The sequence below is a fragment of the Centrocercus urophasianus genome, unplaced genomic scaffold, assembly GCF_019232065.1.
Source record: "Centrocercus urophasianus isolate 14NV4802_14NV808 unplaced genomic scaffold, USGS_Curo_1.0 seq_436, whole genome shotgun sequence".
In the NCBI taxonomy this organism is placed as follows: Eukaryota; Metazoa; Chordata; class Aves; order Galliformes; family Phasianidae; genus Centrocercus; species Centrocercus urophasianus.
In genome coordinates this window covers 1-24,189 of record NW_024885018.1, presented here as the reverse complement: position 1 = coordinate 24,189, position 24,189 = coordinate 1, and the positions used below count along the sequence as shown (strand labels likewise).

At 68.1% G+C, this 24,189-nt stretch overlaps 1 protein-coding gene across 1 annotated transcript; it reads right to left on the bottom strand.

The window, feature by feature from the left end:
* Positions 1 to 13: 13 nt before the first annotated feature.
* On the bottom strand, positions 14 to 24,155 carry KMT2D (lysine methyltransferase 2D). Its single transcript, XM_042834193.1, is given in 56 exon segments — positions 14 to 313; positions 432 to 540; positions 643 to 716; positions 971 to 1,256; positions 1,353 to 1,483; positions 1,614 to 1,750; positions 1,871 to 2,849; positions 2,851 to 3,042; positions 3,414 to 3,553; positions 3,626 to 3,761; positions 3,834 to 3,985; positions 4,358 to 4,533; positions 4,611 to 4,692; positions 4,780 to 4,930; positions 5,018 to 5,182; positions 5,260 to 5,400; positions 5,480 to 6,766; positions 6,768 to 8,363; positions 8,442 to 8,674; positions 8,787 to 8,853; positions 9,007 to 9,094; positions 9,200 to 9,323; positions 9,481 to 11,486; positions 11,830 to 11,981; positions 12,059 to 12,232; positions 12,467 to 14,161; positions 14,304 to 14,354; positions 14,436 to 14,509; positions 14,817 to 15,061; positions 15,159 to 15,243; positions 15,552 to 15,722; positions 15,872 to 15,976; positions 16,383 to 16,457; positions 16,632 to 16,821; positions 16,974 to 17,098; positions 17,268 to 17,384; positions 17,464 to 17,607; positions 17,685 to 17,903; positions 18,008 to 18,052; positions 18,140 to 18,249; positions 18,473 to 18,637; positions 18,711 to 18,892; positions 19,014 to 19,118; positions 19,209 to 19,319; positions 19,725 to 19,838; positions 19,972 to 20,816; positions 20,895 to 21,029; positions 21,226 to 22,103; positions 22,229 to 22,395; positions 22,480 to 22,594; positions 22,666 to 22,831; positions 22,951 to 23,113; positions 23,221 to 23,327; positions 23,526 to 23,755; positions 23,842 to 23,968; positions 24,074 to 24,155. Coding segments are annotated over 56 exon segments (15,981 nt in total). The 5' UTR covers positions 24,123 to 24,155; the 3' UTR covers positions 14 to 220.
* Positions 24,156 to 24,189: the final 34 nt, after the last annotated feature.

The following is a 24,189-nucleotide window of genomic DNA, read 5'->3' as shown; positions in this document are numbered from 1 at the left end:
CCCCCCCCCCCCCCCCCCTTCGTGTTCCTTGCAGGACGAAGCAAAGAAAACCCTGAGTTGTCCGTCCGTCCGTCCGTCCCGCTCGGCCCTCCGTGCTCCCAGCCTTCCTGGCATCTCCGCAGCCCCGATGCAGGCAGAGCCCCGAGGCCCCCAGCTCCGTGTTGGCGCCACGGACGACGTGGTTTTGTTTCGTTTCTTTCTGTTTCCTCCTCCTCCCCGTTTAATTCATCCACTTCCTGCAGTTCCACGCTCCGCAGTGGCAGGGGATCTTGTGCTGATCGTCCTCAAAGTCGAACTGGTAGTCGTAGGTGAGCTGGGGGGGGAACAGGGAGTCACGCGCTGCTGTACCCCAACATCTCAGCCCTGCGTTCCCCCCCCCCCCCCCGAGGCCCCCAGACCCCCTGAGCCCCCTCCCACCCCCTCCTCCTGACCTCCTCCCCTTTGGGGATGCGCCGGCTGGAGATGATGATGATTTTGTCCTCCTTGTCGAAGGTCACGACTTCGGCCACGCAATTTGGGGCACATGAGTGGTTGATGTACCTGGGGGGGGGGGGGGGGGGGGGGGGTACCAACGGCATCAGCCCCGGGCGGGGGGAGGCACCGGGGGTCCCTCTATAGGGGGATGCGTTGTTCTGTGCTCACCTGGCCGGGCCCCCCGTCAGCGTGGCGTCAATGACGTGTTCGTTGTTGATACGGAACATGTAGATGCCACGGTTCTGGTGAGGACAAAAGAGGGGAGGGGGAAGGGGGTCACGGCTGCCCTGAGGTCCCCTCATCCTCACAGAGCCTCTCTGTCCCCCGTGCCGCAATCAGAGCCCCCTGGCCCAGACTGCAGACTCTCACATCCCGATCTGAGACCCACCGCTCCACACCAGAACCCCCTGTGCCCCACCGGACCCCCCCCCCCCCCAACCAGCACCCCCTGCGCCCCCCCGGGGGGGCCCCCCCCCCCACCCCACCAGACCCCCACCTGCTCCTCGTAGATCTTCTCCCGCCGGTTGGCCACCTCGTTGCGGATGATGGTGCCGATGTACTCGATGACCATGGTGTGCTTCTCGATGTCCTTGGCGGCGTAGAGCCCCAGGCCTTGGATGCGGGACCGCGCCAGGTACACGTTGTTCTTCCATTCCGTCTTCAGGCGGCGGTACTGGGAGGACTTGGAGTGCACAAACTGCTTGCTGTACGGCGTGTTGGTTTCGCCCGTGAAGGTGCTCTGGTAAGCCTTGGACATGCTTGTGCTGTTCAGGGTGTGCGGCCTTGGGAAGAACCAGAGGGGGGTTGGGTCAGAAAGGAGGAACCCCTCCCCCCCCAAGGATCCATGATGGCAGCGGTGCGGCCCCCCCACAGCTCACCGTTTGTAGTGGGTGAGGATTTTGGGCTCGGCGCGGGCGCAGCCGGTGGGGTTGATCATCAGCGGCAGCTCCATGAGCGGATGGCGGCCGTAACGGAACAGGTAATTCTGGCAGCTCTCCACGCCGGGCAGCTGCGGGGAGGGGGGCAGAGGGACCGGGGGTCAAACAGCAGCACCGCGACACCCCAGCAGCCCTCCCCTCCCCTCCCCTCCCCTTCCCTTCCCGATGCGAGACCCCAGCCCAGCCGGCCCTGGCACCCACCGACTCGGCGATGCGCAGCACCGCGTGCACCGTGAGGCCGAAGAGCTCCTCGCCCTTCAGATACTCGGGGAAGAGCCGCAGCATGTCGGCCTCCTTCCTCATCATCGCCACCGGCTCGATGATCCGGTTCCAGACAGCTGCCAAAAGGAAACGGTGCTGAGCCACGGCGTCGCCACGTCCTCCCCTTCCCCGCACGGCGCCGAGCCCAGCAGCCACACCGGCACGGAGGACGGCAGCGGCGGCTCCCTGTTGCTCACCCTGCGGCGAGGAGTCGGAGAAGACCAAATCCTCCAGGCCCTGCTCGATGACCTGCACCACGAACTCGGGCCGCCCGTTGTTCTCGCAGATGGTGCAGCGGTAGCAGCAGCGGCGGTTGTTGGTGCGCAGGCTCCAGTAGATGCGCGTGGCCTCGTAGCCCACGGGGTACAGAGCGGTGACGCTGTGAAAGTCGGCCATCTGATGGGGCAGCAGCTGCCCGATGGCGTGGAAGACCAGGCCGCCCACTCGGAACATGTGCAGCCGCTCGCCGCGCTGGATGATGCTGGCGATCTGCTTCACCTCGTCCCGCTCGATGTAGACGCGCCGGAAGACGGTGAAGGAGCTCAGCTCCTGCTCGCAGGGCCCCTTCAGCTTGTGCAGCGGGCACAGCATGGTCTTGTCCTTGAAGAACATGCACTTGGCGCGGATGGCGCAGGCGAAGTGGTAGACGCTGGGGCAGCGGATGCGGTTGCAGCTGTTGGTGGCGCCGGTTTTCTGGCACAGGGAGCACTTGGTGAGCAGGCCGCGGTGCAGGGCCACCTCCACGTTGATCAGCGCCCCTCCCTGCGTCTCGTACACCTCGGTGGACCACAGGGCGCAGTTCAGGTGGACCCAGAGGTCCAGGTCGAGGTTGAGCAGGCGGGCCGGGCCGTCCGTCGCCCCGTCGCCCTCCTCGTGGCAGAAGCAGCAGCGGCGCAGGTCGCGCGGCACCTTCTCGGGGCGCAGCGTGGTGCCCAGCTTGTCGATGAACTCGGCGATCTCTTTGTCGCCGTCCCGCTTGGCCCCCCCCTTCTGGATGGTCACCAGGAACCGCAGCCGTTTCCACCTCACCCCCTTCCACTTCTTGAGCCGCGGCCGCGCTTCGTCTCCGTCCTCCGGCGGCCGCGAGCGGGGCTTGAAGCGGGGCGGGGAGTGGGGGGCTGCAGGGCCCTCTTCCCTGGGAGCCGGAGAAGGGGCGGGGGGCAGCGGCGAGGGGGGGGGCGGGGGGGGCTTCGTGGGCGGCCTCGGGGTCGGGGACCCTGGCGGCCTCAGTGGGGCTGGATGGGGAGGGGACGGAAGGGGACAGGGGGGGCGAGGGCTCCTGGGGCATCACGGAGAGCTGCCGCACGTCCAGGTTGGAGACGTTGTTGACGTAGCCGTGGTGCAGCGTCTTCTCGGGCACGGGGCTCTCCTGCAGCGCGGGGGGCGGGGGGTCAGAGCACCCCCACGGAGTCCCGCTCTCGACCTCCCCATACGGCACCCCGCAAGGACCTCAGGGAACCCCGCAGCGTTCCCAACCCTGCGAGGAGATTCCCGCCCCTCCTGTAGCGACAGGGGGCCGCCGGGACCTCGGCGCCTCTCCCCAGGGAAACCTCAGCCCTGCAGAGACCCCCCACCCCTCAGCCCCCTTCCCGTTCCCCCTGCAGCCAAAGCCTCACGCAGACAGACACCAAACCCTCTGCCATTTTCACGGCACGACCCCCACCCCGTGTTGACCCTTCCCCCCCCCTCTGTGGTCACAGAGACCCCCGTCCCCCCCCCCATCCTGGGGACCCCGCTGACCTGTCGGAGCAGCGTCAGGAGGTCCAGCTCGCCCTTCAGGCTGTACCCTGGCAGCACTGCATCGAACTGCTTCAGCCACTCAGAGCTGCTCTCCGGCACCTTCCCGGCCAGCACCACCTTCTCCTTGCCACCCAGCATCCCTGCAAAGAGACAGATGGTGGCAGAGAACCCAGCACGGGGAAGGGGGGCGCAGGGATAAGGCAGATGCTCACCAGCCATGTCCGTCTCCACCTTCTTAGCCTCGACCACCGCCGCTCGCATGGGGCCGTCAGGGAACAGCACCTCGTAGGAGCTGGGGATCTTCACGCTCAGCAGCTCAGCCATGGCCACCATCACCCCGTTGAGGTTCTGGGGGAAGGAGGGATGCGGTGGGTCTGGGTGTCGCGGCCTGGGGACCCCCCGTCCCGTCCCTTTGCTCACCTTGGCAGCTGCTGCAGACACCGTCAGCATAACGGACACCTCGCTGCTCTTGCCCTTCTCCCACGGGGCTCCCTGGCCGGCCATCCCCACCTTCCCTGGGGGTGCTGCCCCAAAGGGCTCCGCGGCTTCAAAGGGCTTCGTGTCGGGGAACACTAGGACGGAGAGAAGGGGTCAGAGTCACCCAGACCCCCGCTGCCCCCACCCCCCCTCGATGCCCTGGGCTCCCCCTGGCGCACTGCTGCAGCAGGTCCTAGGAGACCCTTCTGCCTCACTTTGTCCCTCCTGGTCTGCAGAGCCCACAAGTCTGCTTCACAGTGCCTCCGCTCCCCAGAAACGCTACTGGGAGGGGGACCTGTGGGCCTGCTCTGCCCCCCTGCTCCATACACACCACAGATCCCTTCCACACACCCCAATCCCCAAGAAACACCGCCAGCAGTGGATCCTGCACCACTCCTGCAGGTGCCTAAACCCCATAAATCCCTTCTAGGTGCTCCAATTCCCCCTCCTGCCCGGTCCATGCCCACCTGGGATGCTGGCGCGGGGGATGATGGGGATGATGGGGGACAGCACGCGCTCCTCCAGCTCCGGTTTGGCCTCACTGAGCAGGGGGAAGCGCAGCAGCTCCTCGCCCAGCACGCTCTCAGGGGACGAGGCAGGGACGATGCTGTCGGGGGAATCGCTGTCATCGTCGCTCTCCATCCTACGGGGACACAGACGTCACAGCCGTGCCAACACCCCCCGCAGCAGGGCCTGATGGCACCCACGGGGACGGCTCACCTGACGTCCTCAGTCTGGTTGTGCGGAGGGGTGGGCAGAGCTGCCAGCAGGTCCACGCTCTTCACTTCCACAGCCGGCGTGTCTGCATAGGGACGGGACGAAGGGGATGAAGGGGCCGGGGGGCAGGCGGTGTTAGGGGGCTGCGGCGCCCTGCGCCATCCACGCTCACCTTTCTGGGGCTCACGGGCCGAGTCGGCGTCCTTGGGCTGCTCACCCATCTCCTCGGCAGCCGTGACACCGTTCACCATCTTCTGCTGCACGGAGGGGGGCGGCGTGGGGGGCAGCGAGGAGGGCGGCGTGGGCGGGTTGCTGAGGTTGTTCTGGGGGGAGAGAGGGGAGCGCGAGAGGATCGACGTGAGCCAGGGCTGCCCCGGGTCGCAGCGGAGGTGCAGGACAGCCCCCCTCACCTTGGTGAGCAGCTGGGAGTAGTAGTCGGGCACACTGTCCAGCACGGCGCTGCCGAAGGCGCCACGCAGCTGGCTCTTGCCGTTGATGGGGCTGCTGCCGAAGGGCGCGAAGAGGCTGAAGTTGGCCGTGATGGTCGGCTCAGTCAGAGGCAGCAGAGAGAGCTCCTGGGGCAGGGAGGGGACGCGGGTTGGGAACGGTCCCGTGCCAGGGACGCGGCGCCCCCCAGCCCGCCGCCCCGTACCTGCTTCAGCTTCATGAGCGCCTCCCCGGGGCGCAGCCCCTCGTCCTTGCGCAGCTTCTTGCGGGAGGCCGGCACTCTCTCGTTGCCCTTCTGCACCCGCTTGGGTTTGGCGGCCACCGGCTTGCGGGCGATGGAAGGGTCCTGGAGGACAAAGAAGAAAAGCCATGCGGAGCCCGGCTCCAGGACCGCCCCGGCCCCCCTCCCGCAGCGCCCCGCTCACCTCCCGGCCCAGCGGCGCCGGTTGTGGCCGCGGCTCCATCCCAGCACCCCGGTTCTCTGCATGCCCGTTCAGCTCTCCTGGGCACTGCGCTGACAGCTGCACGTTCTTGGCCCGCAGCAGCTTCTGCAGCAGGAGGTGCCCGGCCTCGGAGCGGCCACCCGGCACCAGCGGGCCGCTGCCTTGGGCAGCCCCAGGCTCCCCGTTGGCCTCCGGTTTGGCCGCTTCATCCCCATCCGTCTCGCATTGCACCACCGCTGCCGCCTCCTCCTTCGGCTCCTGCTTCACCAGCACCCGGGGGGGCTCGGCCCCATTGACGCGGGTCTCACCGGGGTCGGCTGGGTCTGCAGCGGGCACCTCGGGGTCCCAGCGTGTCGCATCGGGTGCCAGCCCCTGCTCTGCGGGGCTGGGGGCTGAGGCCGGGACCCCCGGTGACATCTTCTTTGGCTCTTGGGGACTCTGCTCGGGGCTGGCCAGCTGCAGGGGGGCGCAGCCCACAGCCAGGGATGAGGGCGCCGGGGGCGTGGGGAGCTGGACGAGGCCGGGCTGGGGACCACGGGCAGCCAGGGCTGCTTGCACCAGCTCAGCCAGGGGCTGCTGCGGTGCGGGGGGCTGCCCTCGTGCCCCCTGCTCCTCCGCCGGGACCCCCGCCCGGGCCTGGAAGAGGGGTCCCAGCGGGCGGGGGGGCTGACGCGCCTGGGAGCCGTGCTCTGGGGGCTGCCCAGCAAAGGGGCCGGGCTGACGGAGCGCCTGGCTCTGCTGCAGGAGGCTCTGCTGGTGCCGCTGCACCAAGAGAGCCTGGAGCTGCTGCTGCTGTTGCGGCGTCAGGTGCCGCAGCTGGGGGTTCTTGGCCAGGACCCCCTGGAGCTGCGCCCGGATCTGCCCCATCAGCGGCCCCGGGACCTGACCCAACAGACCTGGGGGCAGCGCGGTGGCTCCGCTCGGCTGCGCTACCGGCCCCGCTTTGGGGCTCTGGAGCCGCGGGGGCTGTGGTTGGCCCTGCTGGGTGCCCACCCCCCCCTTACCCGGCTCTGCAGCCCCCGCCGGGTCCCCGTGTGCCTCAGGACGAGGGGCCCCTGGGCTCTGCGGGGGGACGAGCAGGGCACCGGGGGCGGCAGCTGCCCGCAACCCCGGCTGGGTGGGCACGGAGCCCAGGACCCCCGGCTGAGGGGAGCCCAGGAGGAGCTGCTGCCCTTGCCCCAGCTCGGCCTGGTGTTTGGGAGCTTGGGGCTCGCCCAGCCCTGCGGCGCTGGGGGGGCCCTGCTGCTCCCCTCCGTGCAGCTGCCCCCCCGCTCTCGCTGCCCTCGGCGGGCAGAGTGCCGCCCTCCCCTCCTCCGGGCTGCTCCTTGGCAGCCAGGACCGCCGGGGCCGACTGCATTCCCTGACTCAGGTGCAGCACAGAGGGGGCCTGGCCCATCGCCCCGTGCTGCGGAAAGTGCTGGATCGGGGGCTGCCCCTGGCCCAGCCCCAGGAGGCCCTGCTGGGCTGCTGCCCCCGAGTTCTGCTGCTGTGGGGCCAGCAGCGCCCGCGCCTGCCCCAGCTGCTGGGACAGCACCAGCCGGTGGCCCAGCATCCCCGGAGTCTGCGGCGAGCCCAGCACCCGCTGCTGGTGGGGGGCCAGCAGGACCTGCCGCTGGGGTGCGGGGTGACCCAGCACCGCCTGGTGCTGCAGCCCTGGCCCATGGCCCAGCAAGCCTGGCTGCTGCTGCTGCTGCTGCTGCGGGGAAAGCTGCTGCACCAACAGGCCCTGCTGGCTGCCCATCAGCCCCGGCTGCTTGGGCACCATGGGCTGCCCCACGGCCCCTGGTTGCGGGGTGGCTGCCGGCTGCTGCTGCTGCCCCAGCAAGCTGGGCTGCCCTACCATGGCTGCTGGTTGCATGGAGCCTTGTCCCATGAGGCCCGGCTGCTGCATTGAGCTCTGCGCCATGACACCCTGCTGCTGCTGCTGCACGGAGCCTTGTCCCATCACCCCTGCCTGCTGCATCGAGGCCTGCGCCATAACGCCGGGCTGCTGCATCGACGTCTGGGCCAGGAGCCCTTGCTGCTGCATGGAAGCTTGTCCCATAACACCAGGCTGCTGCATCGGCGGCTGTGCCATCATGCCAGGCTGCTGCATGGAGCTCTGTGCCATCACGCCCTGCTGCTGCATCGAGCTCTGTGCCAAAACGCCGGGCTGCTGCATTGCTGCTTGTCCCATGACACCTTGCTGCTGCATGGATGCTTGTCCCATGACCCCGGGCTGCTGCATCGTCTGTGCCATGATGCCTTGCTGCTGCTGCTGCATGGATGCCTGTGCCATCATGCCCTGCTGCTGCATCGACGCCTGTGCCATGACGCCCTGCTGCTGCATTGAAGCCTGGCCCATCACCCCCGCTTGCTGCATCGACACCTGCCCCATGACGCCTTGCTGCTGCTGCTGCAGCGACACCTGCCCCAGCATGCTCTGCTGCTGCTGCTGCAGCTTCTGGGCCAGCTGCATCCTCTGCAGCTGCCTCTCCTGCATCAGACGGCCGTCTGCGGTCAGCCCACGGAGCGCGGGGTTCCCAGAGAAGAAAGCATTGGAGGCGCCGGGCACCGGAGCGTTCCCCACTGCCTGCTGGCCCATGAAGGACAGCCCCTGCTGCACGGCCATGGACACGCCGCCCTGGGGCAGCCGCAGCCCCCCGGGCTGCCCCTGCTGCTGGCCGAGCCCCTGGGCCCCCACCACAGCCCCCGCAGGCTGCTGGATGCCGTGCGCCGAGAGGAGCTGCCCGGGGAGCTTGGACACGAGGCGGGGGCTCTGCGAGGGGCTGAGGGCCATGACGGCCGAGGCTTGGTGCTGGTGCTGCTGCTGCTTGTTGCGGTACTCGGCCATCAGGTTGGTGTGCTCCTTCTGCTGCTTCCGCACCTGCGGGGGGGGCCGGCAGCGCGGCGTGAGCGGCGCGGCATCGCAAGGGAGTCGAGCCCACCCTCAGAGCCCCCCTACCTGGTCCAGCTGCTTCTGGATCTTGCTCTGCTGCTCCGTCACCAGCTTCAGTTTCTCCGCATCGGCCTCGGGGAACTCCCGGCCGGCCTTCTTGGCCGTGCGCTGCTTGGCGCAGAGCGCTTTGCGAGACTTGCGGTGCGCGCCGATCTGCTCCTCCAGCACCTTCAGCTGCATCTGCAGGAGCTGCTGGGTGTGGAAGAGCCACTCCTCGTACTGCCGCTGGTCGGCCTCGTCTGCGGGGGGCACAAGGGGGCTCAGCTCAGCAGGGTCCCAGCTCTGAGCCCAGCTCAGCTCAGCCCACAGGGGAGGATGAGGCCCTGACCCCCAGCCCCCCTCAGTACTCACTGATGACGCCTTGAGCAAAGGTGGGAGGGTTGGGGCGAGGCTGGGCCGGGTCAGCGCCGCTCCGTTCCTGGAACAGAGAAGGACGTGAGCGCTGCGCCCCCTCCTCCGCGCCCCATTCCCTGCCACAGCCCCCATATACAAATACAATACAAAGCTGGCGGCCTACGCAGCTCCGAGCCAGCAGGGACTCCGGCACTGAGCCCCGCTGCATCCCACTCACCTGCCCGCTCCCCGCCAGCATGTGGTTCTGCATCTCTGAGGCAGCCGGGCCTCCCGAGAGCCGCTGGGCCAGCAGGGAGACCTGTTGCCTTTGGGGAGACAGAGAGAAAGGAGGAGACGCAGAGATGAGACAAGGAGATAAAGGAGGAGATGCAGCCCACGCGTCCCACCCTGCACCCCGCTGCGCCCCTTACCTGTTCATCCCCGGGGCCACCCCAATGCTGCCCTGCGCCATCACCTTCTTGATGCCCTTCAGTGCCACCATCTTGGCTTTGGCGATGGGGTCCATGATGTCCTCGGCAGCAAACTTGTCCAGGTCTGCGAGAAGAGACGGGCTGGAATTAATCCCTGTCTGCAGTCACCCAGGGACGACTCTGCGAGCCCCCAGGCCGGGCCGCAGCCCCACATCTCCGACCCACAAGGGCCTCTGAGAGGCAACCCAACCACCCCAACCGAGGACCGAGGCAACACCTACCCGTGTCTGGGAAGAAGCTGTTGGCCAGCTGCTGCTGCATGACAAGCTGGGGGGGCTTCAGGCCCAGGGCGGGCGGCTGCACCCCGGCCATCGGCTTCTGCACCAGCACCTGCTGCTGGCTCTGCTGCGGCTGTGCCAAGGCCACCTGCACGCCGTGGGGGGCAGCCAGGACGTGGGGCTGCCCGGACGCCATGCCCATGTGGGGTCCCAGCGCCGGGCCCTGCTGGGGGTTCCCGAGGCGCGGGGGCTGCGGCGGCATCAGCTGCGGTCTGGCCACCAGCCCCAGCTGCAGGGGGGGCTGCGGGGTGCCCAGGCGGGGGGGCTGCGCCTCCAGGGGCTGCGCGGCCGCGTGCAGCATGGGGTGCCCCGGGGCGGGGAGCTGCGCGGCGCCGCGCGGCAGCTGGGCAGACATCTGCTGCTTCTTCTGCAGCTCCTTCTTCTCGTGCTCCAGGAGGTCCTCGATGAGCAGGGGCAGCTCGCTGGCCACCAGGGAACTCTCCATCTTGTCCAGCTCGTCGGCAGGCGAGTGCCGGGTGCTGCCCAGCCCCAGAGCCCCGCTGTCCAGCTCGAATTTCTCCAACAAGGGGTTGCTCTGGCTGCCCAGCTGGGCAGGGGCCAGCCCACGCCCCGTGCCGCCATACGGGTCCTTGTCCAGCGTGGAGCCGCTGCTTGGGAAGTGAGTCAAGCCGAGGCGAGCGGGGCCAGCACCGGGGCTCAGAAGGGCCTGGCTGGGTTTGAGGCTCAGCCCCAGCGACGCAGAGATCTTATCCGTGCCCTGCAGGGCCTCTGACTTGACAGGGAGCCGCTCGGAGCTGCCGGCGGTGAATTGACAAGGCGAGGTCTTCAGACACCCATCCTCCAGTTTGGGTTTGACGTCGGAGGGCGGCGCGGCCGCCTTCGCCTCCAGACTTTGTGCCTTGAAGGATGGGTCTGGGGGCAGCGCGGCGCCGGGCGCCAGCCCCTCTTTGGGCACATCGCAGTCCTCCGCCGTCGGCGCTGCTTCTTTGCCATCCCCGGGGTCGGGGAGCTTCAAGCTGGGTCCCGCCGGCTCCGTCTTGAGCTGCGCCTCGCGCTCAGCCTTTTCGTTGGCCGACTCGACCAGGCGCAGGTGCTCGTTGAAGATGTCCTTCTTGTCGCCGGTGTCCAGCTCGGGGTCGGTGTAAGCCAGCAGGTCGAACTCGTCGCCGTTCAGCAGGTCGTCCAGGTGGGGATCCGCCGTCTCCAGGCTGTCCAGGTTGCCCAAATCGTCGTCCCCTTTGGCCACGTCCGGATCCAGGCTCAGGTTTGCCAAATCGTCGTCGTCTTCCAAGTCCTTGTGGGAGCCAAAGTCGTCGTCCAAGTCGGGCTCCACCGGCACCTCGCAGGGCAGCCGCCCGCCCTCCAGGTTCAGGTGGCTTTTCCCCGGGGCCGGAGCCGCGCCGTCCTTGGTGCCATCGGGGCGCAGAGCAGAGCCAGAAGACAGCGGGCGCGGGGGGACGTGCTGCAGATCCAGGCCAGGGGTGGGCAGCGGGGCGGGGGGCGCCGCTTTGGCGTGCAGCTGGTGGTGGCTGTTGCTCATCTCGGCGCCCTGCGGCGACGCGGGAGGCAGCGGAACCACCGGCATCTTCTGGGGCTGCAGCGCCGGGGCAGGGAGCGCCTGCATGGGCACCACCGGGGCGCAGAGGGGCTGCGGGGCGCCCTCATCACCGGGCAGGAAAAAACGAGGCCGGGGGGGCTGGGGGGTGAAGGGGGAGCCCACGATGCCGGCGGGTCCCTTCTGCACGTTGTGTCGCAGCTCGATGAAGGGAGCACCCAGGGTGCCGGGGGACGCGGGCACCGGCTCGGCGGGTGCTGGTAGGCGGGCGCCCAGGCTGCCCACGGGGGTGCTGGCGGCCGGGGGAGCGAAGCGGGAGGCGACGGGAAGACGCAGGGCTGCCTGCTGCTGCTGCTGCCAGAGGTGCTGCTGCGGGGACAGCGCTGGGAAGACTCCACGGGGGTAGAAGGCCTGCGGGGGCCCAACTGCCGCCCTGCAAGACGGCGCGGTGTTGGGGTGCTGCCACGGCCCCAAACCCATCGCACACACGGCACACGGCATCGTGACCCCGTGGCGCTGCGTGGCCCCAAACCCACCGTGCGTGGGATGCCCCATAGTTGTCTCGACCCCAGCAGCGCTGTTGTGGCCACAAACCCACCGCTCACAGACACCCCGTGACATCCTGACCCCCCTCGAGGACCCCACAAAGCCACCACAACCCCATCTCCCCACATCAAATCCTACAAACCCCGCAGGCGCGCACCTCTCTGCCCCCCCCCCATCTCCACCCAGGGGAGCCCCCAGCCCCGCTGCCTGCCCACATCCACAGCTCTCACCTCCCATTGATGTCCATCGCAGCCGGCGTGGCAGCTGGCGGGGGCCGGGAGAGCCTCTCATCCTGCACAAACGTGGCTGTCTGCACCATAACGGAGCCAGGCAGCTTCCCACTGCTGGCTGCAGTGGCCAACGTCCCCAGGAGACTCTTATCCTAGGAGAGAAGGCCGCGGCATCACCCCTCACATCCATCCCCAACCTCCGTGCCGCGTCGCCGTGCCTCCACCCTACCTGCGGTGGTTGGTAGGTGGTCATGGTGCGGCTCAGCTCGTAGGGCTGGCTGCTGGAATCAGGAGCCCAGCCTGATGGGGACGGCGTGGCGGCTGCTGCTGCGCTCTCCTTCTCCTGCCGCAGGCTGTTGCGCTGGATCTGCTGACGGATGAGCAGCTCGCGAAGGCGCTGGCGCTGGGAGGATGCAAAGATTGGGGGTGAGGAAGGGCGCAAAGCGAGACCCATCCGTCCCAAACCACGCACAAAGCACGAGCAGACCCTCAGCTGTACCACCCCACCGCCCCCCCCCGCTGCCCTCGCCCCTGCGAGGCTTTGGGGATCCATCACCCACTACAGAGACCCACATTGCTCCCTCCCAACCCATCCCAAACCCAAAGGGATGCAATGCAACCATCGGTGAGCCCTCACCTGCCTCTGCTTCTCCAGCTCCGACTGACTCATGGTGCCCACGGCCCCGTCCTGCCCACCAGGCAGCTCGGCCAGGTCACGGTTTGGGGGTGCCGAGAGCCCCGCAGCCGCCTCCTCCCTCTTATCAGCCCCCACTGCAGCTCGGGGCAGGAAGGAGATGCTGGCATCCGGCTGCTGGGGGGCAGCGGGGGGCTGCTGGGGCAGCACAGACGGCGGCCGGAGGGGTGAGAGGCTGTAAGAGGGGTCAGAAGCCCCAGTGCCCAGCGGGCTGCTGGCTTGGTGGAAAGCAGGGGACGAGGTGTAGGCTGAGCTCTGGGGTTTACCGGGGACAAAATGGCTGTTGATCCCATGGGGTTGGTGGGACGGGGAGCCCTTGAGAGGCTCGGAGACGGACGGGGGAAAGGTGAAGCGCATGGGGGGTTGGCTGCCTGGGAAGACGCTGGCACCGGGGGAGCGGGTGAAGGGGGGCTGCTGCCCACCCGGTGCCTTGGCGTGGGGCTCACCTGCCAGGGTGCCCCCAAAGCCCCCCGTGGCCGCCGGGCTGTGGGACAGCGGTCCTGGCTTGAAGCCTGGCTCCGGCATCTGGGGCCGAGGGGGTTTGTGCAAAGGGGTGAAAGGATCCCGGGACTGAGGCCGGGAGGGGGGCTGGGAATAGGGATCCGGGGACTGGAAACGGGGAGTGACGGGAGACTGGCAGAAAGCTTCATTGGAGAGGGGCCGGGGGGTGAGCGGGGACTGGGAGCTGGACTGGGACTGGGGGCTGGCGGGGACACGGGAAAAGGGCTCCGAGGGCAGCGAGCGGGGCGGCAGGGAGCAGCAGGCATCAGCAGGGGGCTGCGGCCGGGGTGTCAGCGGGGGCTGCGCGTAGGGGTCTGGGTACGGGGACTGGCGGTAGAGATCGGGGTGACCGGGGGGCGAGGGGGCCAAGGGGTGGGGGTCGGGGGGCCGGTGCCCCAGCCCTGGGCTCTGAGGCTCAACCTGAGAGACCCGAGGGGTCATGGGGGCTTTGAAGACATCGGCGGCCTTCAGCTCCGCAGCGGAGAGATGAGGGCCACCCGGGGAGTCCCCGTAGCCCATGGTGGGCGTATAGCTGGGCGAGCAGACCCCCAGGCTCCCCCCTTCCTCTTTCTTCACCTCCAGGCCCTTCTTCTGCTCCCCAAAAGGAAGGGGAGAGAGCAAAGCTTCGGAAGGACGGGCGCCGGGGCTCCCCGGCACCGAGAGGTTGTCCAAAGAGGGGCACCGGGGCTTCAGGAAGGGGTCGGGGGTCCCAGGTTGGTGCCGGGGGGTGCCAGGAGGAGTGGGGTGGAAATCAGAGGACTGGGAGCCAGGGACGGAGCGGGGAGCGGCCAGGGGTTGGCTGGGGAAGGGCTGGAAGGCGGCGCCTGAAGTGGGGCTCTGTCCCAAGGGGGAGGAAAAGCGGGCTTCCAGCGCGTAGGAGGGCGCAGCACCGTAGGGGTCGTGCGAAGGCACTTGGGCAGGGGACTGGGGCGGGAGCTTGAGGAAGAGCTCGCTGGGAGACTCCGGCCCCCCTCCTCCAGCACCCGGCTTCAGGAAGCCCTCGCCCGCAGCAGGGGGGCTGCTGATGTAGACGGGCTGCGTCCCTGGAGGCACCGGGATCCGCAGATGCAGCGAGGGTCGCTCCGGTTTGCGCAGTCCCTCCCCTTTGGTCTGCTTGTTTATCTGGCTCTCGGCCTGCTGCAGAGAGAGCCCGGCCATCAGGGCAGTGCGCCCACCCCCCCTGCGGGGCCGGGGAAGGGGCTGACGGGGTAAGAGGGGCTGCACCAGGTCCCCCAGGGCTGGGACAGGGCCGCCGGGCACCTCGGGCCGCAGCACGTACCTTCTGCACCTTGTTGATGCGATGAGCCGCCCGGTTATCTTTGGCCTTTTGCTAACAAAAACACGAAGGCAGCTGACACGCGGCCCCGGCAGCCCCTGCGCCCCCCACCCCCGTTGCACCCCGACCACTCACCAAATAGGGAGCTTTGTCTGCAGCGGGGACTTTCCTCCAGAGCTTCATGATCTGCTTGCAGCGGCTCGACCAGTCTGGGAGTCCGGTAGCAACAGAGGGCACAGGAAGAGGAAAAAGTCAGCATTAACCCGTGCCCCGTGAGCCCCCCACCCAGGACACCTTAGGACCCCCCTCGCCTTCCGGACCAACACCAAGGAGTTGGCACTGAGTTCCCCAGCACCGCTGCAAGAAGGTCTTCAGCCCCGCAGCTGTACAGCAGGGGGGTTTGTTCCTACAAACAGGGACCACGCCGCAGCAGATGGGTTTGCTCCTCCACACGGGGCCCACGGTGACACATCGCATCACGACCCATCCCACCCCGCACCCCCTCCAGAGCCCTACCTGGATAATCCTGCTTCAGGTTGGGGAAGTTCATGTTGGCGTAGAGCACTGGCGAGATGGTGGAGAGCTCACCCAGTTCCTCGTCCTTCTCCCAGCGCTGCAGGCTGCGCTGGTTGTACGACAGCCCATCGCCCTCTCCCTCTGTTGTGGGGGTCGTGGGGGTCGAGGGGGTGGTGGCAGCAGAGCTGCTGGCCCAGGGGCTCTCGGGCTCACAGTGGTCGGGGCTGAAGAAGCCGCTCCGCTCCCTGCGTGGGGAGCAAAGAGTCGTGGAGAAGGGAAACCCCAATACTGCGTGTCTGCCCCCACGGTGAGGGGCTGCCACCTCCCAGGGCACCCACGTACCGGTTATCGAGGAACGGGGACTGGCAGACTCCCGAATAGGAATCCAAGGAGACGGAGCCAGAGAGCGAGCCCAGAGAAACGCTCCCTGCCAGCGAAGGAACGGCGCTGTTAGACCTGCTGTAAGGCTGCGCCCACACCAGGAACCTTCACACAATCCAAAATCCCAACCACGCGCCCCAAAAATGCTTTCCGCCATCCAAAGTCCCCTCCACAAACCCCCAAAACCCCTTCTGGAACAGAAAATCCCACCCATCTGCCTTCGCAAACCCTTTCCAATTCAGTTCCTAGAGGAACGAGGAAAACCCAGGATCTCAGGACACAGAGCATCCGCTCCCTGAGCGCAAATGGGGGGGAGGGAGTCCTGCCCCCCTCCCGCACCCTGTGTGCACCCACCCTGCCCTGGCAGCTGGAGCTCTCCCTGCAGGAAGGGGCGCTGGGCCCGGCCGGGGTCCTGCCCTGCACCGCTGCCCTCCACGCAGTTGAGGGGCTGCTCCCCACGCTCAGCAGAGCCCAGCACGTCCTTGAAGAGCTGCTGCACGTCTTTGCTCTCCATCTTGGGCAGCTCTGTGAAGGGAAAAGAAAGAGATGAGCCCCAGAACTCACGCCGAGGGGAGCTGAAAGGAGCCACAGGGATGGCGCTAGGGGGCATCTCGCTCCTCTTCTCCCCGCCTAGTGGGGAGGTGGGGATGGGGAAGGCGGTGGTGGGCCCTCACCCTCCGTGGGGATCTTGTCAAGGTCGGAGCTCAGCGCGCCCTCCCCGGGGGTGGCCGGCTTCTCAGCGTCCCCACGGTTTGGGGAGTCCTTGGGGTCATCGGTCCCTGCAAGGAGGGGTTGGAGTGATGCCCTCAGACCCCCATGCTGGGACACCCCCCACCCCAGGCTCGGTCCCGCTGCCACTCCCTGCAGCCCCTAAAACCAACTCTCAGACCCCCAGGGCAGGCAGGGCACCACACCGCCCGGGGGCGCTCTAGACAACACTCTATGATCATCGGAGCTTCGAGTCACCCTGCGAGACCATAGAGTTCAGCCTGGAAGTCCCATCCAGCCTAGACTGTACTCTGTACCATAGAGCAGCCCCATCTCTATGGTGGGAAATGCTCCAGCCCTCCTCCCGAAGGCCGCAGGAGGACTTGGCCTTGAGTCTGGTTTGCTCCCAGCTGGACTCACTCAAACTTGGGGGCCTGGGAGGATGTGGGGGGGGGAGGGGGGGGTCCCAGGGCTCACCCAGGTCTTCGCCCTTCGTGACATCCTTGCCGTCATCGTCCAGAGCCGTGGCACTGCCGTCTGTGCTGTCATCCCCTTCCAAGCACAGAGCTTCAGTGAGGCTGGGCACCTCTCCAGGGGGCCACAACCCCCCCATCTCCTCCCAAATGCCCCCCAGCACCACTGGATATCCATTCCCCCCTCCCCCCCAGCCCTATGACTTTATCAGCCCCTCTGAGCTGGGACTCACATTTCCCGATCTGGACTCACCTCGGGGATGAGTGGGGGTCTCCCTCCTTTCCAGAGGGGTCCCCTGCAGAGCCCCTGCCACGCTGGGGTCCCCTTTGTGCCGTGGGGCACCCTGAGCCAGGGAGGGGCGGGCAGCTCCGTCCCCAACACCGCCCGCTGCCAGCAGCGCCTTCCGGCTCAGGTCCATCAGTGCCTTCCCAAAAAAAGCCTCCTGCAAGGTGGGAGCCCCCATCAGTACCCCAGCACCCCCAACATGCAGCCCTGTGCCATCCCATCACCTCCACCCTGGCCGGGACGGTTCTCCCCCATCTTTCCTATCCCCATTTGTTCCCACCCAACCCCATTTCCATCTTCCCATCCCACCTGCAGGTACGGAGGGAACATGTCTTCCAGTTTGCTCTTTTTCCGCGCACGGCGTTTCTTCTTCTCGTCCCCCTCAGCCGAGCCTGGATCCAGGCCACCCTCTGCAGGGAGATCCCCCGGAGCTCCTACAAACAGCATTACCAACCCTGTTACCACCTCTTCTCAAGGCTGCAGGAAGAGCTCGGGGATGGCGCTCTCACAGCACTCCAGAATGCACCCTCCAGTCTCTCTCCATCCCTGGGGATGGGGGGGACACCATAAAGGGGGTGGGGGACAGGCTCTGTGGGTCCCTACCATCCTCTGGGTGCCCCTCTGCGCTCAGCCCCTCACGTCCCACTTCAGTCAGCACCGCTGGGACCTTCTTCAGGCGGGTGTGGGACTTGCGCTGCCGCACCATGAAGCCACCGATGCCTGGGGACAGAGGAGCACGCCGAGGTCACAGCGGGTCCAGGGAGGCGTGGGGCCGCGGGCAGCCATGGGCAGCACTCACCAGGTCGGTAAGGTTTGCGCTTCCTCTTCTTGCACTCATCCGGGTCCTCCAGCCCCTTCCCCGAGTCCACGTCAGCCCCCACGTCGCGGTCGGGGCTGGCTGGAGCCTCCAGCTTGATCTCACACTCCATGTGCTCCACTCCCACTGTCAAATGGGGAAAGGGCATCAGCCGGGTTCTCACAGCGCCCCTTCCCCCAGCTCACCCACTGGGGAAGGCGCACCTTCAGCCTTGAGCAGCTCGTCGGCATCCAGGTCGCCGTCCTTCTTCTCATCGGGACCCAGGGGGTCTCCCCCCTCCAGCCCCCCATCCCCATTCAGGGCACCCAGACGAGGGGCTTTGCGCTGCCGCCGCTTGTGCAGGGGGGACATGGTGAGGTTGCGCAGCACCGCCATGCCCGTCTCCGTCAGCCAGACGCCCTCGAAACGGAAATACTGGGGCTCTGCGGGGACAAAAGCTGGCGTTGGTGGGGACAAGAGACAGCGGGGGGCGCAGCCAGGTCCCCGCGGGGCTGACGGCACCCAGCGCAGCACCACACACACGTACCCGGCTCCTTGGCCTTGGCCAACATGTCCGGCGTGGGCACAGGCGCTGCGGGGGGTGAAGCAGACACAGGTGAGTCCTCGGCGCCCCCCAGCCCCCAGCCCCACGGGTTCCCCCCCCGCCCCAGGCGCTCACCTGCCGGTTTGATGACGTAGGGCTGGCAGGCGCTGCAGTCAAAGCCTTCATCCGCTGCCTGCTCCACCTCCTCCTCGGTGAAGAGGCTGTCGCACGCCGCGTGCAGCCACCTGCGGGCAGCAGGGAACCATCACGCACCCCAGCCACCCCACGGAGCAGCCGTCCCCACCGGGGCGCTTTGGAGCAGAAAACCTCTGGGCCGAGACCCCGCAACGCTCCCTCAGCAGGGCACCCCTGCGCAGCTCCAAAGCAACCAACCCAAGCACCGACCGCGACGAACGGGGCTGAAAGCCGCCCCCGACCTCCCCCAGCCCCACGTGCCGCAGGGCTCACCGATCGCAGTGGCGGCACTGGATGAGCAGGTCGTCCTCCACGTACTTCTCGCGGCAGAAGGGGCAGACGACCAGGCTGGCGCAGGGCGCGCAGTGCGTGTAGTTGTTCTGCCACTCGCAGTGGAAGCCAGGGGAAGCTGCCCCGCACTGCACGCAGCACACGCACCTGGGGAAAGGGCAGGGCGTTCAGCACCGGCCCCGCGACCCCCCCGCGCTCCCCCCGGGGATCCCTCGAGCACCATTTGCACTTCCATCCTCCTTTGGGCACGGTCTGCAGCGGCGGGTCCAGGCAGTAGGTGTGGTAGCTGATGTCGCAGTCGTCGCAGAGCAGCAGCCGGGACGGGTCGGAGGCTTTGCCGCACACCTCGCAGACGATGCACTCCACGCAGCGCCAACCCTTCAGCAGCATCACCTTGGTGATCTGAGGACAGCAGGGTGAGCAGAGGGCAGAGCCGGCGCGGCACGGCCCCAGCCCCAGAGGACAGTCTGGGCACAGCACCGACCCCCCGGCTGCCCCCGAGGCCGACCCCAGCCCCGCTCACCTTGCTGTTGACGCAGTAGGGGTGGTAGCACTGGGAGCACTGCGAACACGCCAGCAGGTGACCCTCGGCGCCGCGCCCGAAGCTGCCGCACACCACGCACATGTCCTGCAGCACGGAGGCGTGAGGGGAGCGGAGGGGGGATGCGGCCCTGCCCCCGCTGCTGCCCCCCCTGCTGCCCCCCGCCGCTCCGCTCACCTGCATGAGCACAAACTTGTCGGTGTTGGAGAAGAGGACGACCGTGTTCTGCATCGTGTCGTCGTCATCTTCATCCTCCTCCTTGCTGGGCGAGCTCTCCACGTCAGCGAGCTGAGGGCAGACAGGGGGCTCAGGCCCAGGGACCCTCGCCTGCTTGCCACACAGTTTGGTGGGCAACAGCCACAGCGCAGGGCCCACAAGGACGGACGGACGGACGGACACACACACACACACACACACACACACACACACACACACACACACCAGCAGCCGCCCTCTCCCCAGAGGCCAGCTCAGCACCAGCCCTGTTATGGTAGGACGAAGCCCCCCACCCTACAGCATTGCCTCCAGGACCCCAGCCCACCCCACATCAGAACCCTGAGGGCTCCCTGAGTCATTCCAAGGGACTGGGACGGAGGGGATGGGGACGGAGGGGGACACGCTCGGCTCTCAACCCTGCTACCCAGCAGCTCGGGGACACCCCAACCCCCCACCCTTACCCCAGCCCAGCCTTACTGCTAAAGTGTCAACAGATGAGGTGGTCGACTTCAGGCGCGCACGGCCCCGGCCCCGGGTGCCATGGGACCCTCCTCGGGGGCGTCTCCGCCCAGGGAAGCTGCTGCTGCGACCCTAAGGCCAAGGGGAGAGGAAGGTTATAGCAAGCTGGGGGTGACCCAACCAGAACCCACCGCAGGCCTCAGCACAGCCCCCATCCCACCCCATCGCCCCGGCACTGCTGGGTGGGCTGGGGTCTCTCCCGTACCTGCTTGACACGGGAGCGCCCCGGGGAGCTGCGCCGCCGGCCCTTGTCTGCATCCCCTTTGGCTGCTGGCTCGAAGAGCAGCGAGTCGTCGGTCTCAGCGCCCATGGGCAGCGACCCGGCGTCCTCCTTCTGCAGGCTGGCATCGCCCGAGGCCGGCCCCAGCTCCAGGGACAGCGAGCCCCCACCTTCGGGGTCTGGCGAGCCCAGCAGAGGCTCTGAGCCAGGGAAGCTGCTGCTCGTGTCCCCCTGGCTCAGGTTGGAGATCTCGTTGAGGATATCGGGCCGAGGGCGCAGGGTAGGGGGCTCAGGACCCCCCTCGTCCCCACGTTCCAGCAGCTTCTCCCCAGCCGTGCACACTTCCATGGGAGTCTCGAGGCCCAGCTCCTCCGGCTCCAGGAGCAGAGGGGATCCCTTGGATTCAGGGTTCCCCCCCGCCCGCCCCTCCTCCAGCCCGTCCTCCTCACTCAGCGGTGGGGAGCTCCCGCTGGTGCCCTCCCGCTCCAGCCTCGGTGCTTCTTCTTCCTCCTCCTCTTCTTCCTCAGGCAGGCCCTGGAAGGGCCCCAGCTCTGGGGGTGGGCTGGCACGGCGGCCATCTCCAGGGGGGCTTCTCGCCGAGTCGCCCTCTCCGCCGCCCGTCTCCATCTCCTCATCCTCGGGGGGCTCGGCAGGGGCCGGGGTGCAGGCAGGGGAGCCCAGAGGGGGCGGCGGGGAGCCGGGGGGCTCCGTGTCCATGGTGGTGCCGGGGCTCCTGGGGGGCTCAGGCAGGGCGGGGGGCTCAGACACATCATCCTCTGTGGCGTGAGGCGAGGGGTCTGGAGGGCGGGCGGGCGAGACGGCGCAGAGATCTGGGGTTGGAGGTGGGACAGTGATGATGGAGCCCCCAGCAGAGAACCCCCCCAACCCCTGTGTGCCCCCAGACCCACCTGGAGGAGCGGGGGGCGGCAGCGCCATCTCGGGGGGCAGCAATGGCTCTGGCTCCAGCTCCATCTCCTCTTCGGGGGGCACCTCTGGGGCCAGCTCAGGGGCTTCCTCTGCCGCAGCCACCTCAGGGAGGAGACCTGCAGGATGCGGCGTGGGTCAGGGGGGCCACAGGAGGCCCTACACCACTGCGTTTGGACCTCCAGCCCCTCACGAGCCCCATAGCACGGCATCGAAGCATGAAAACAAGCAATGGACCAAGAATCCCAAGTGTGAAACCCTCTTATCCTCAGGGAACAGAGTGGGAAGAGCGATTCACTGGGGGTCCCCACTTACCTGGCGGTTTGGGGTCCTCCTCAGCAGGCTGCTTGCAGGGGAGCAGATCTTCAGGGTGCAGCTCTTCAGGGGGTGGCAGCTCGCTGCCGGGCGGCTCCTTGAGCAGCAGCTCATCAAGGGGTGCTTCATTAGCAGGCAGTTCATCAAGGTGCTGCTCGCTGGGGGGTGGCTCATCAGGGGGCTGCTCAGCGAGGGGCAACTCATCCAGCAGTGGCTTTTCGGAGGGCAGCTCCTCGGGGGGCCGCTCATCAAGTAACTCCTTTTCAGACGGCAGCTCAACGGGGGGCTGCTCATCCAGAGGGGGCTTTCCAGGGGGCTGCTCTTCGAGGGGCTTCTCGTCCAGCGGTGGTTTTTCAGGGGGCATCTCATCAACGGGGGGCTCGTCGGGGGGCCGCTCGTCCAGGGGCAGCTCGTCAAGAGTAAGCTCAGCGATGGGGGGCTGGCTGGGGGGAGGCTTCTCGAGGGGCAGCTCGTCGAGGTGCGGCTCGTCAGGGGGCAATTCCTGCAGGGGCACCTCGCCCAGGGGGGATTTGCCGAGGGGAGGCGGATCAGGGGGCAGCTCATCCAGAGACGCTCCGTCAAAGGGCGCCTCGCTGGGGGGCAGCTCGTCCAGGGCAGCGCCCTGGGGCAGCAGTTCATCAGGAGGGGGGTCGCCGCGGTGCAGCACGTGGGGCGGCGGCTCATCGGGGGGCTGCGCGTTGGTGGGCAGCTCGTCGGGGAGCAACTTGTCAAGGGGCGCCTCGCTGCGGGGAGATTCCTCACGGCCCGGGGGCGTCTCCTTGGGGTCCCCGCCACGCTGCAGCTCCTCGCTGTGCCCCTCGGGCTCCAGGGCAGGGACAGGCATCTCGGCCGGTTCGCCGCGCTCAGGGGACGTCAACCTGGATGGGGAGGAAACACGGCGAGGGGGGGTGAGGACCGCAGCCCCCAGCCCGTTCTCCAAGGCTGCGGGAATCCCACAAAGGGGGCACAACCAGGACCCCGCCGTCCTCTCATCCCAACTCACGCCTGGGCCGGGGGCTCCAGCTGTGGGGCTCCATCCTGCGCCCCCTCGGCTTCCTTGGCCGCACGCCGCTGCTGGCAGCCCTCACACACCGAGAAGCTCTGGTGCCACTGGCAGCCCGGGTCGAGCTCCGCCGGCCGCCGGCCGCAATCCGAGCAGAGCCGGCAGTTCTGGGGGACACGGGGCACGTCAGGATGGGGGCGCGGGCAGCCCTGCGCTCCCCCACAAAGCGGGGACAGGGCGGCAGGGCGCACCTTGCACTTCCAGGAGTCGGCAGGGACGCCCTCGATGGCCGGCTCCATGCAGAAGGTGTGGTAGCCCTTATCGCACGCCTCGCACACCAGCATCATGGAGTCCTCGCCCGGCTGCCTGCGGGGCACAGCGGGACGTCAGGGCCGCCCTCCCACCCGGCTCCCATCCCCGCGGCGGGGGATCCTCACCTGCAGGTCTGGCACACTTTGCACTCCGGGCATTGCCAGCCCGCGCGCTTGCGGGGCGTCAGGGCGACGTCCAGGCAGGAGCCGTGGTAGTGCTGCCCGCAGCTGGTGCAGAAGAGCAGGTCCCGCAGGTCGCCCGGCCCGTCGCAAACCACGCAGCGTGCGTCCTCTGCGCCCGAGAGAAGAGCTGATGGGCACCAGCAAAGCCAGAGCCGCGCCAGCAGCCAGGCCTGACTGCGCCCCCGTAACCCCCAGCCCCTCGTTCACGAGGCAGAACCCAGCACGCACCCATCTGCACCGCATCGCCCAGGTGCTCCGGACACAGCAGCCGCAGCGTCTTCATAGACTGGAAGGAGCCGCTGGCAGCAGCACAGGGGAAGTGGTAGAAATGGGGGCAGGCGGCCGCCCGGCACGGGATGGTGGCCCCCATCCGCTGACAGTGTTCACATTTCTGCAAGCGGAGCAGGCAGGGATCAGGGCCGAGCGCCGCCGCCCAATCCTCGGAGATGGGTCCAGGCTGAGCTCCTGCTGCCCAGCCCTCCCCCAGAGCCCACTGACCTGTGAGATCCCTGAGAAAACAGCTCTGCCCACGCCGCTCAGCCCCGCTGCGTCCTGCTCCACACCAGCAGACCAGGCTGCACAGCAGCGGTGAACCCAGCAGTGCCCTGCAGGGAGGGGCATCGAGGGTGGGAACCCCGGGGGGAACCAAGAGTGGGGGAACCCCAGGGTGACGGCAGCACCACGGGGACCACGAGATGGGGGGACCCCAGGGGGCACAGCAGGACGAGGGGGGATCCCAGGGGGCCACGGGATGGAGATGACCCCAAGAAGGGGTCACCGAGGCGCACTGGGGCCACACTCACCGGTCGGCTCAAAGAGCTGCACCGCTGTCACCCGCTCCGAGAAGCCGATCTGCGCCAGCTCATCGCCCACCGGCCCCAGCTCCGGGGGGGCCTCGCCGGGACCCTCGGGGGGCTGCTGCCCCCCCAGCCCTTCCAACCAGTCGGGCGCCGGCTCGAAGCGCTGCAGCTCCCGCTGCCCGTGCAGGCTCCAGTCCCCACAGTTGCAGAGGGCGCAGCGGCGGGTCGGCGTGCTGGGAGGGACGGAGGGCGTAAGGGACACACGGAACCCCCCCCCCCTCACCCCATGACCGGCCCCCCCCAAACCTCCCACCCTCACCTGCTGGCCCCGCCGGGTCCCTTCGTTTCTGTGCTCTCCGGCTCCGGCCCCGCAGTCGCTCCTTCTGGAGGTTTCAGGGGGTCCCCCTCAGAGCTCCCCATCTCCTCCGAGGATGCGGCCGCATCGGCTGTGGGGAAAGCAGCCATCAGCACAGGCAGGGAAGGGCATCCCGACCCCGCGGGGCTGGGGGGCAGAGCGCCAGGCCCCCCCCAGCATTCTGCCACGCGCTCACCTGGCGCGTCCGCGTCCTTGTCCTCGCTGCGCGGTTTCTGTTCATCCATTCTGCCTCCTGCGTCCCTCTGGAGAGGCCCGCGGCTGCCAGGGCACAAAAGCCATGAGCTGGGGGGG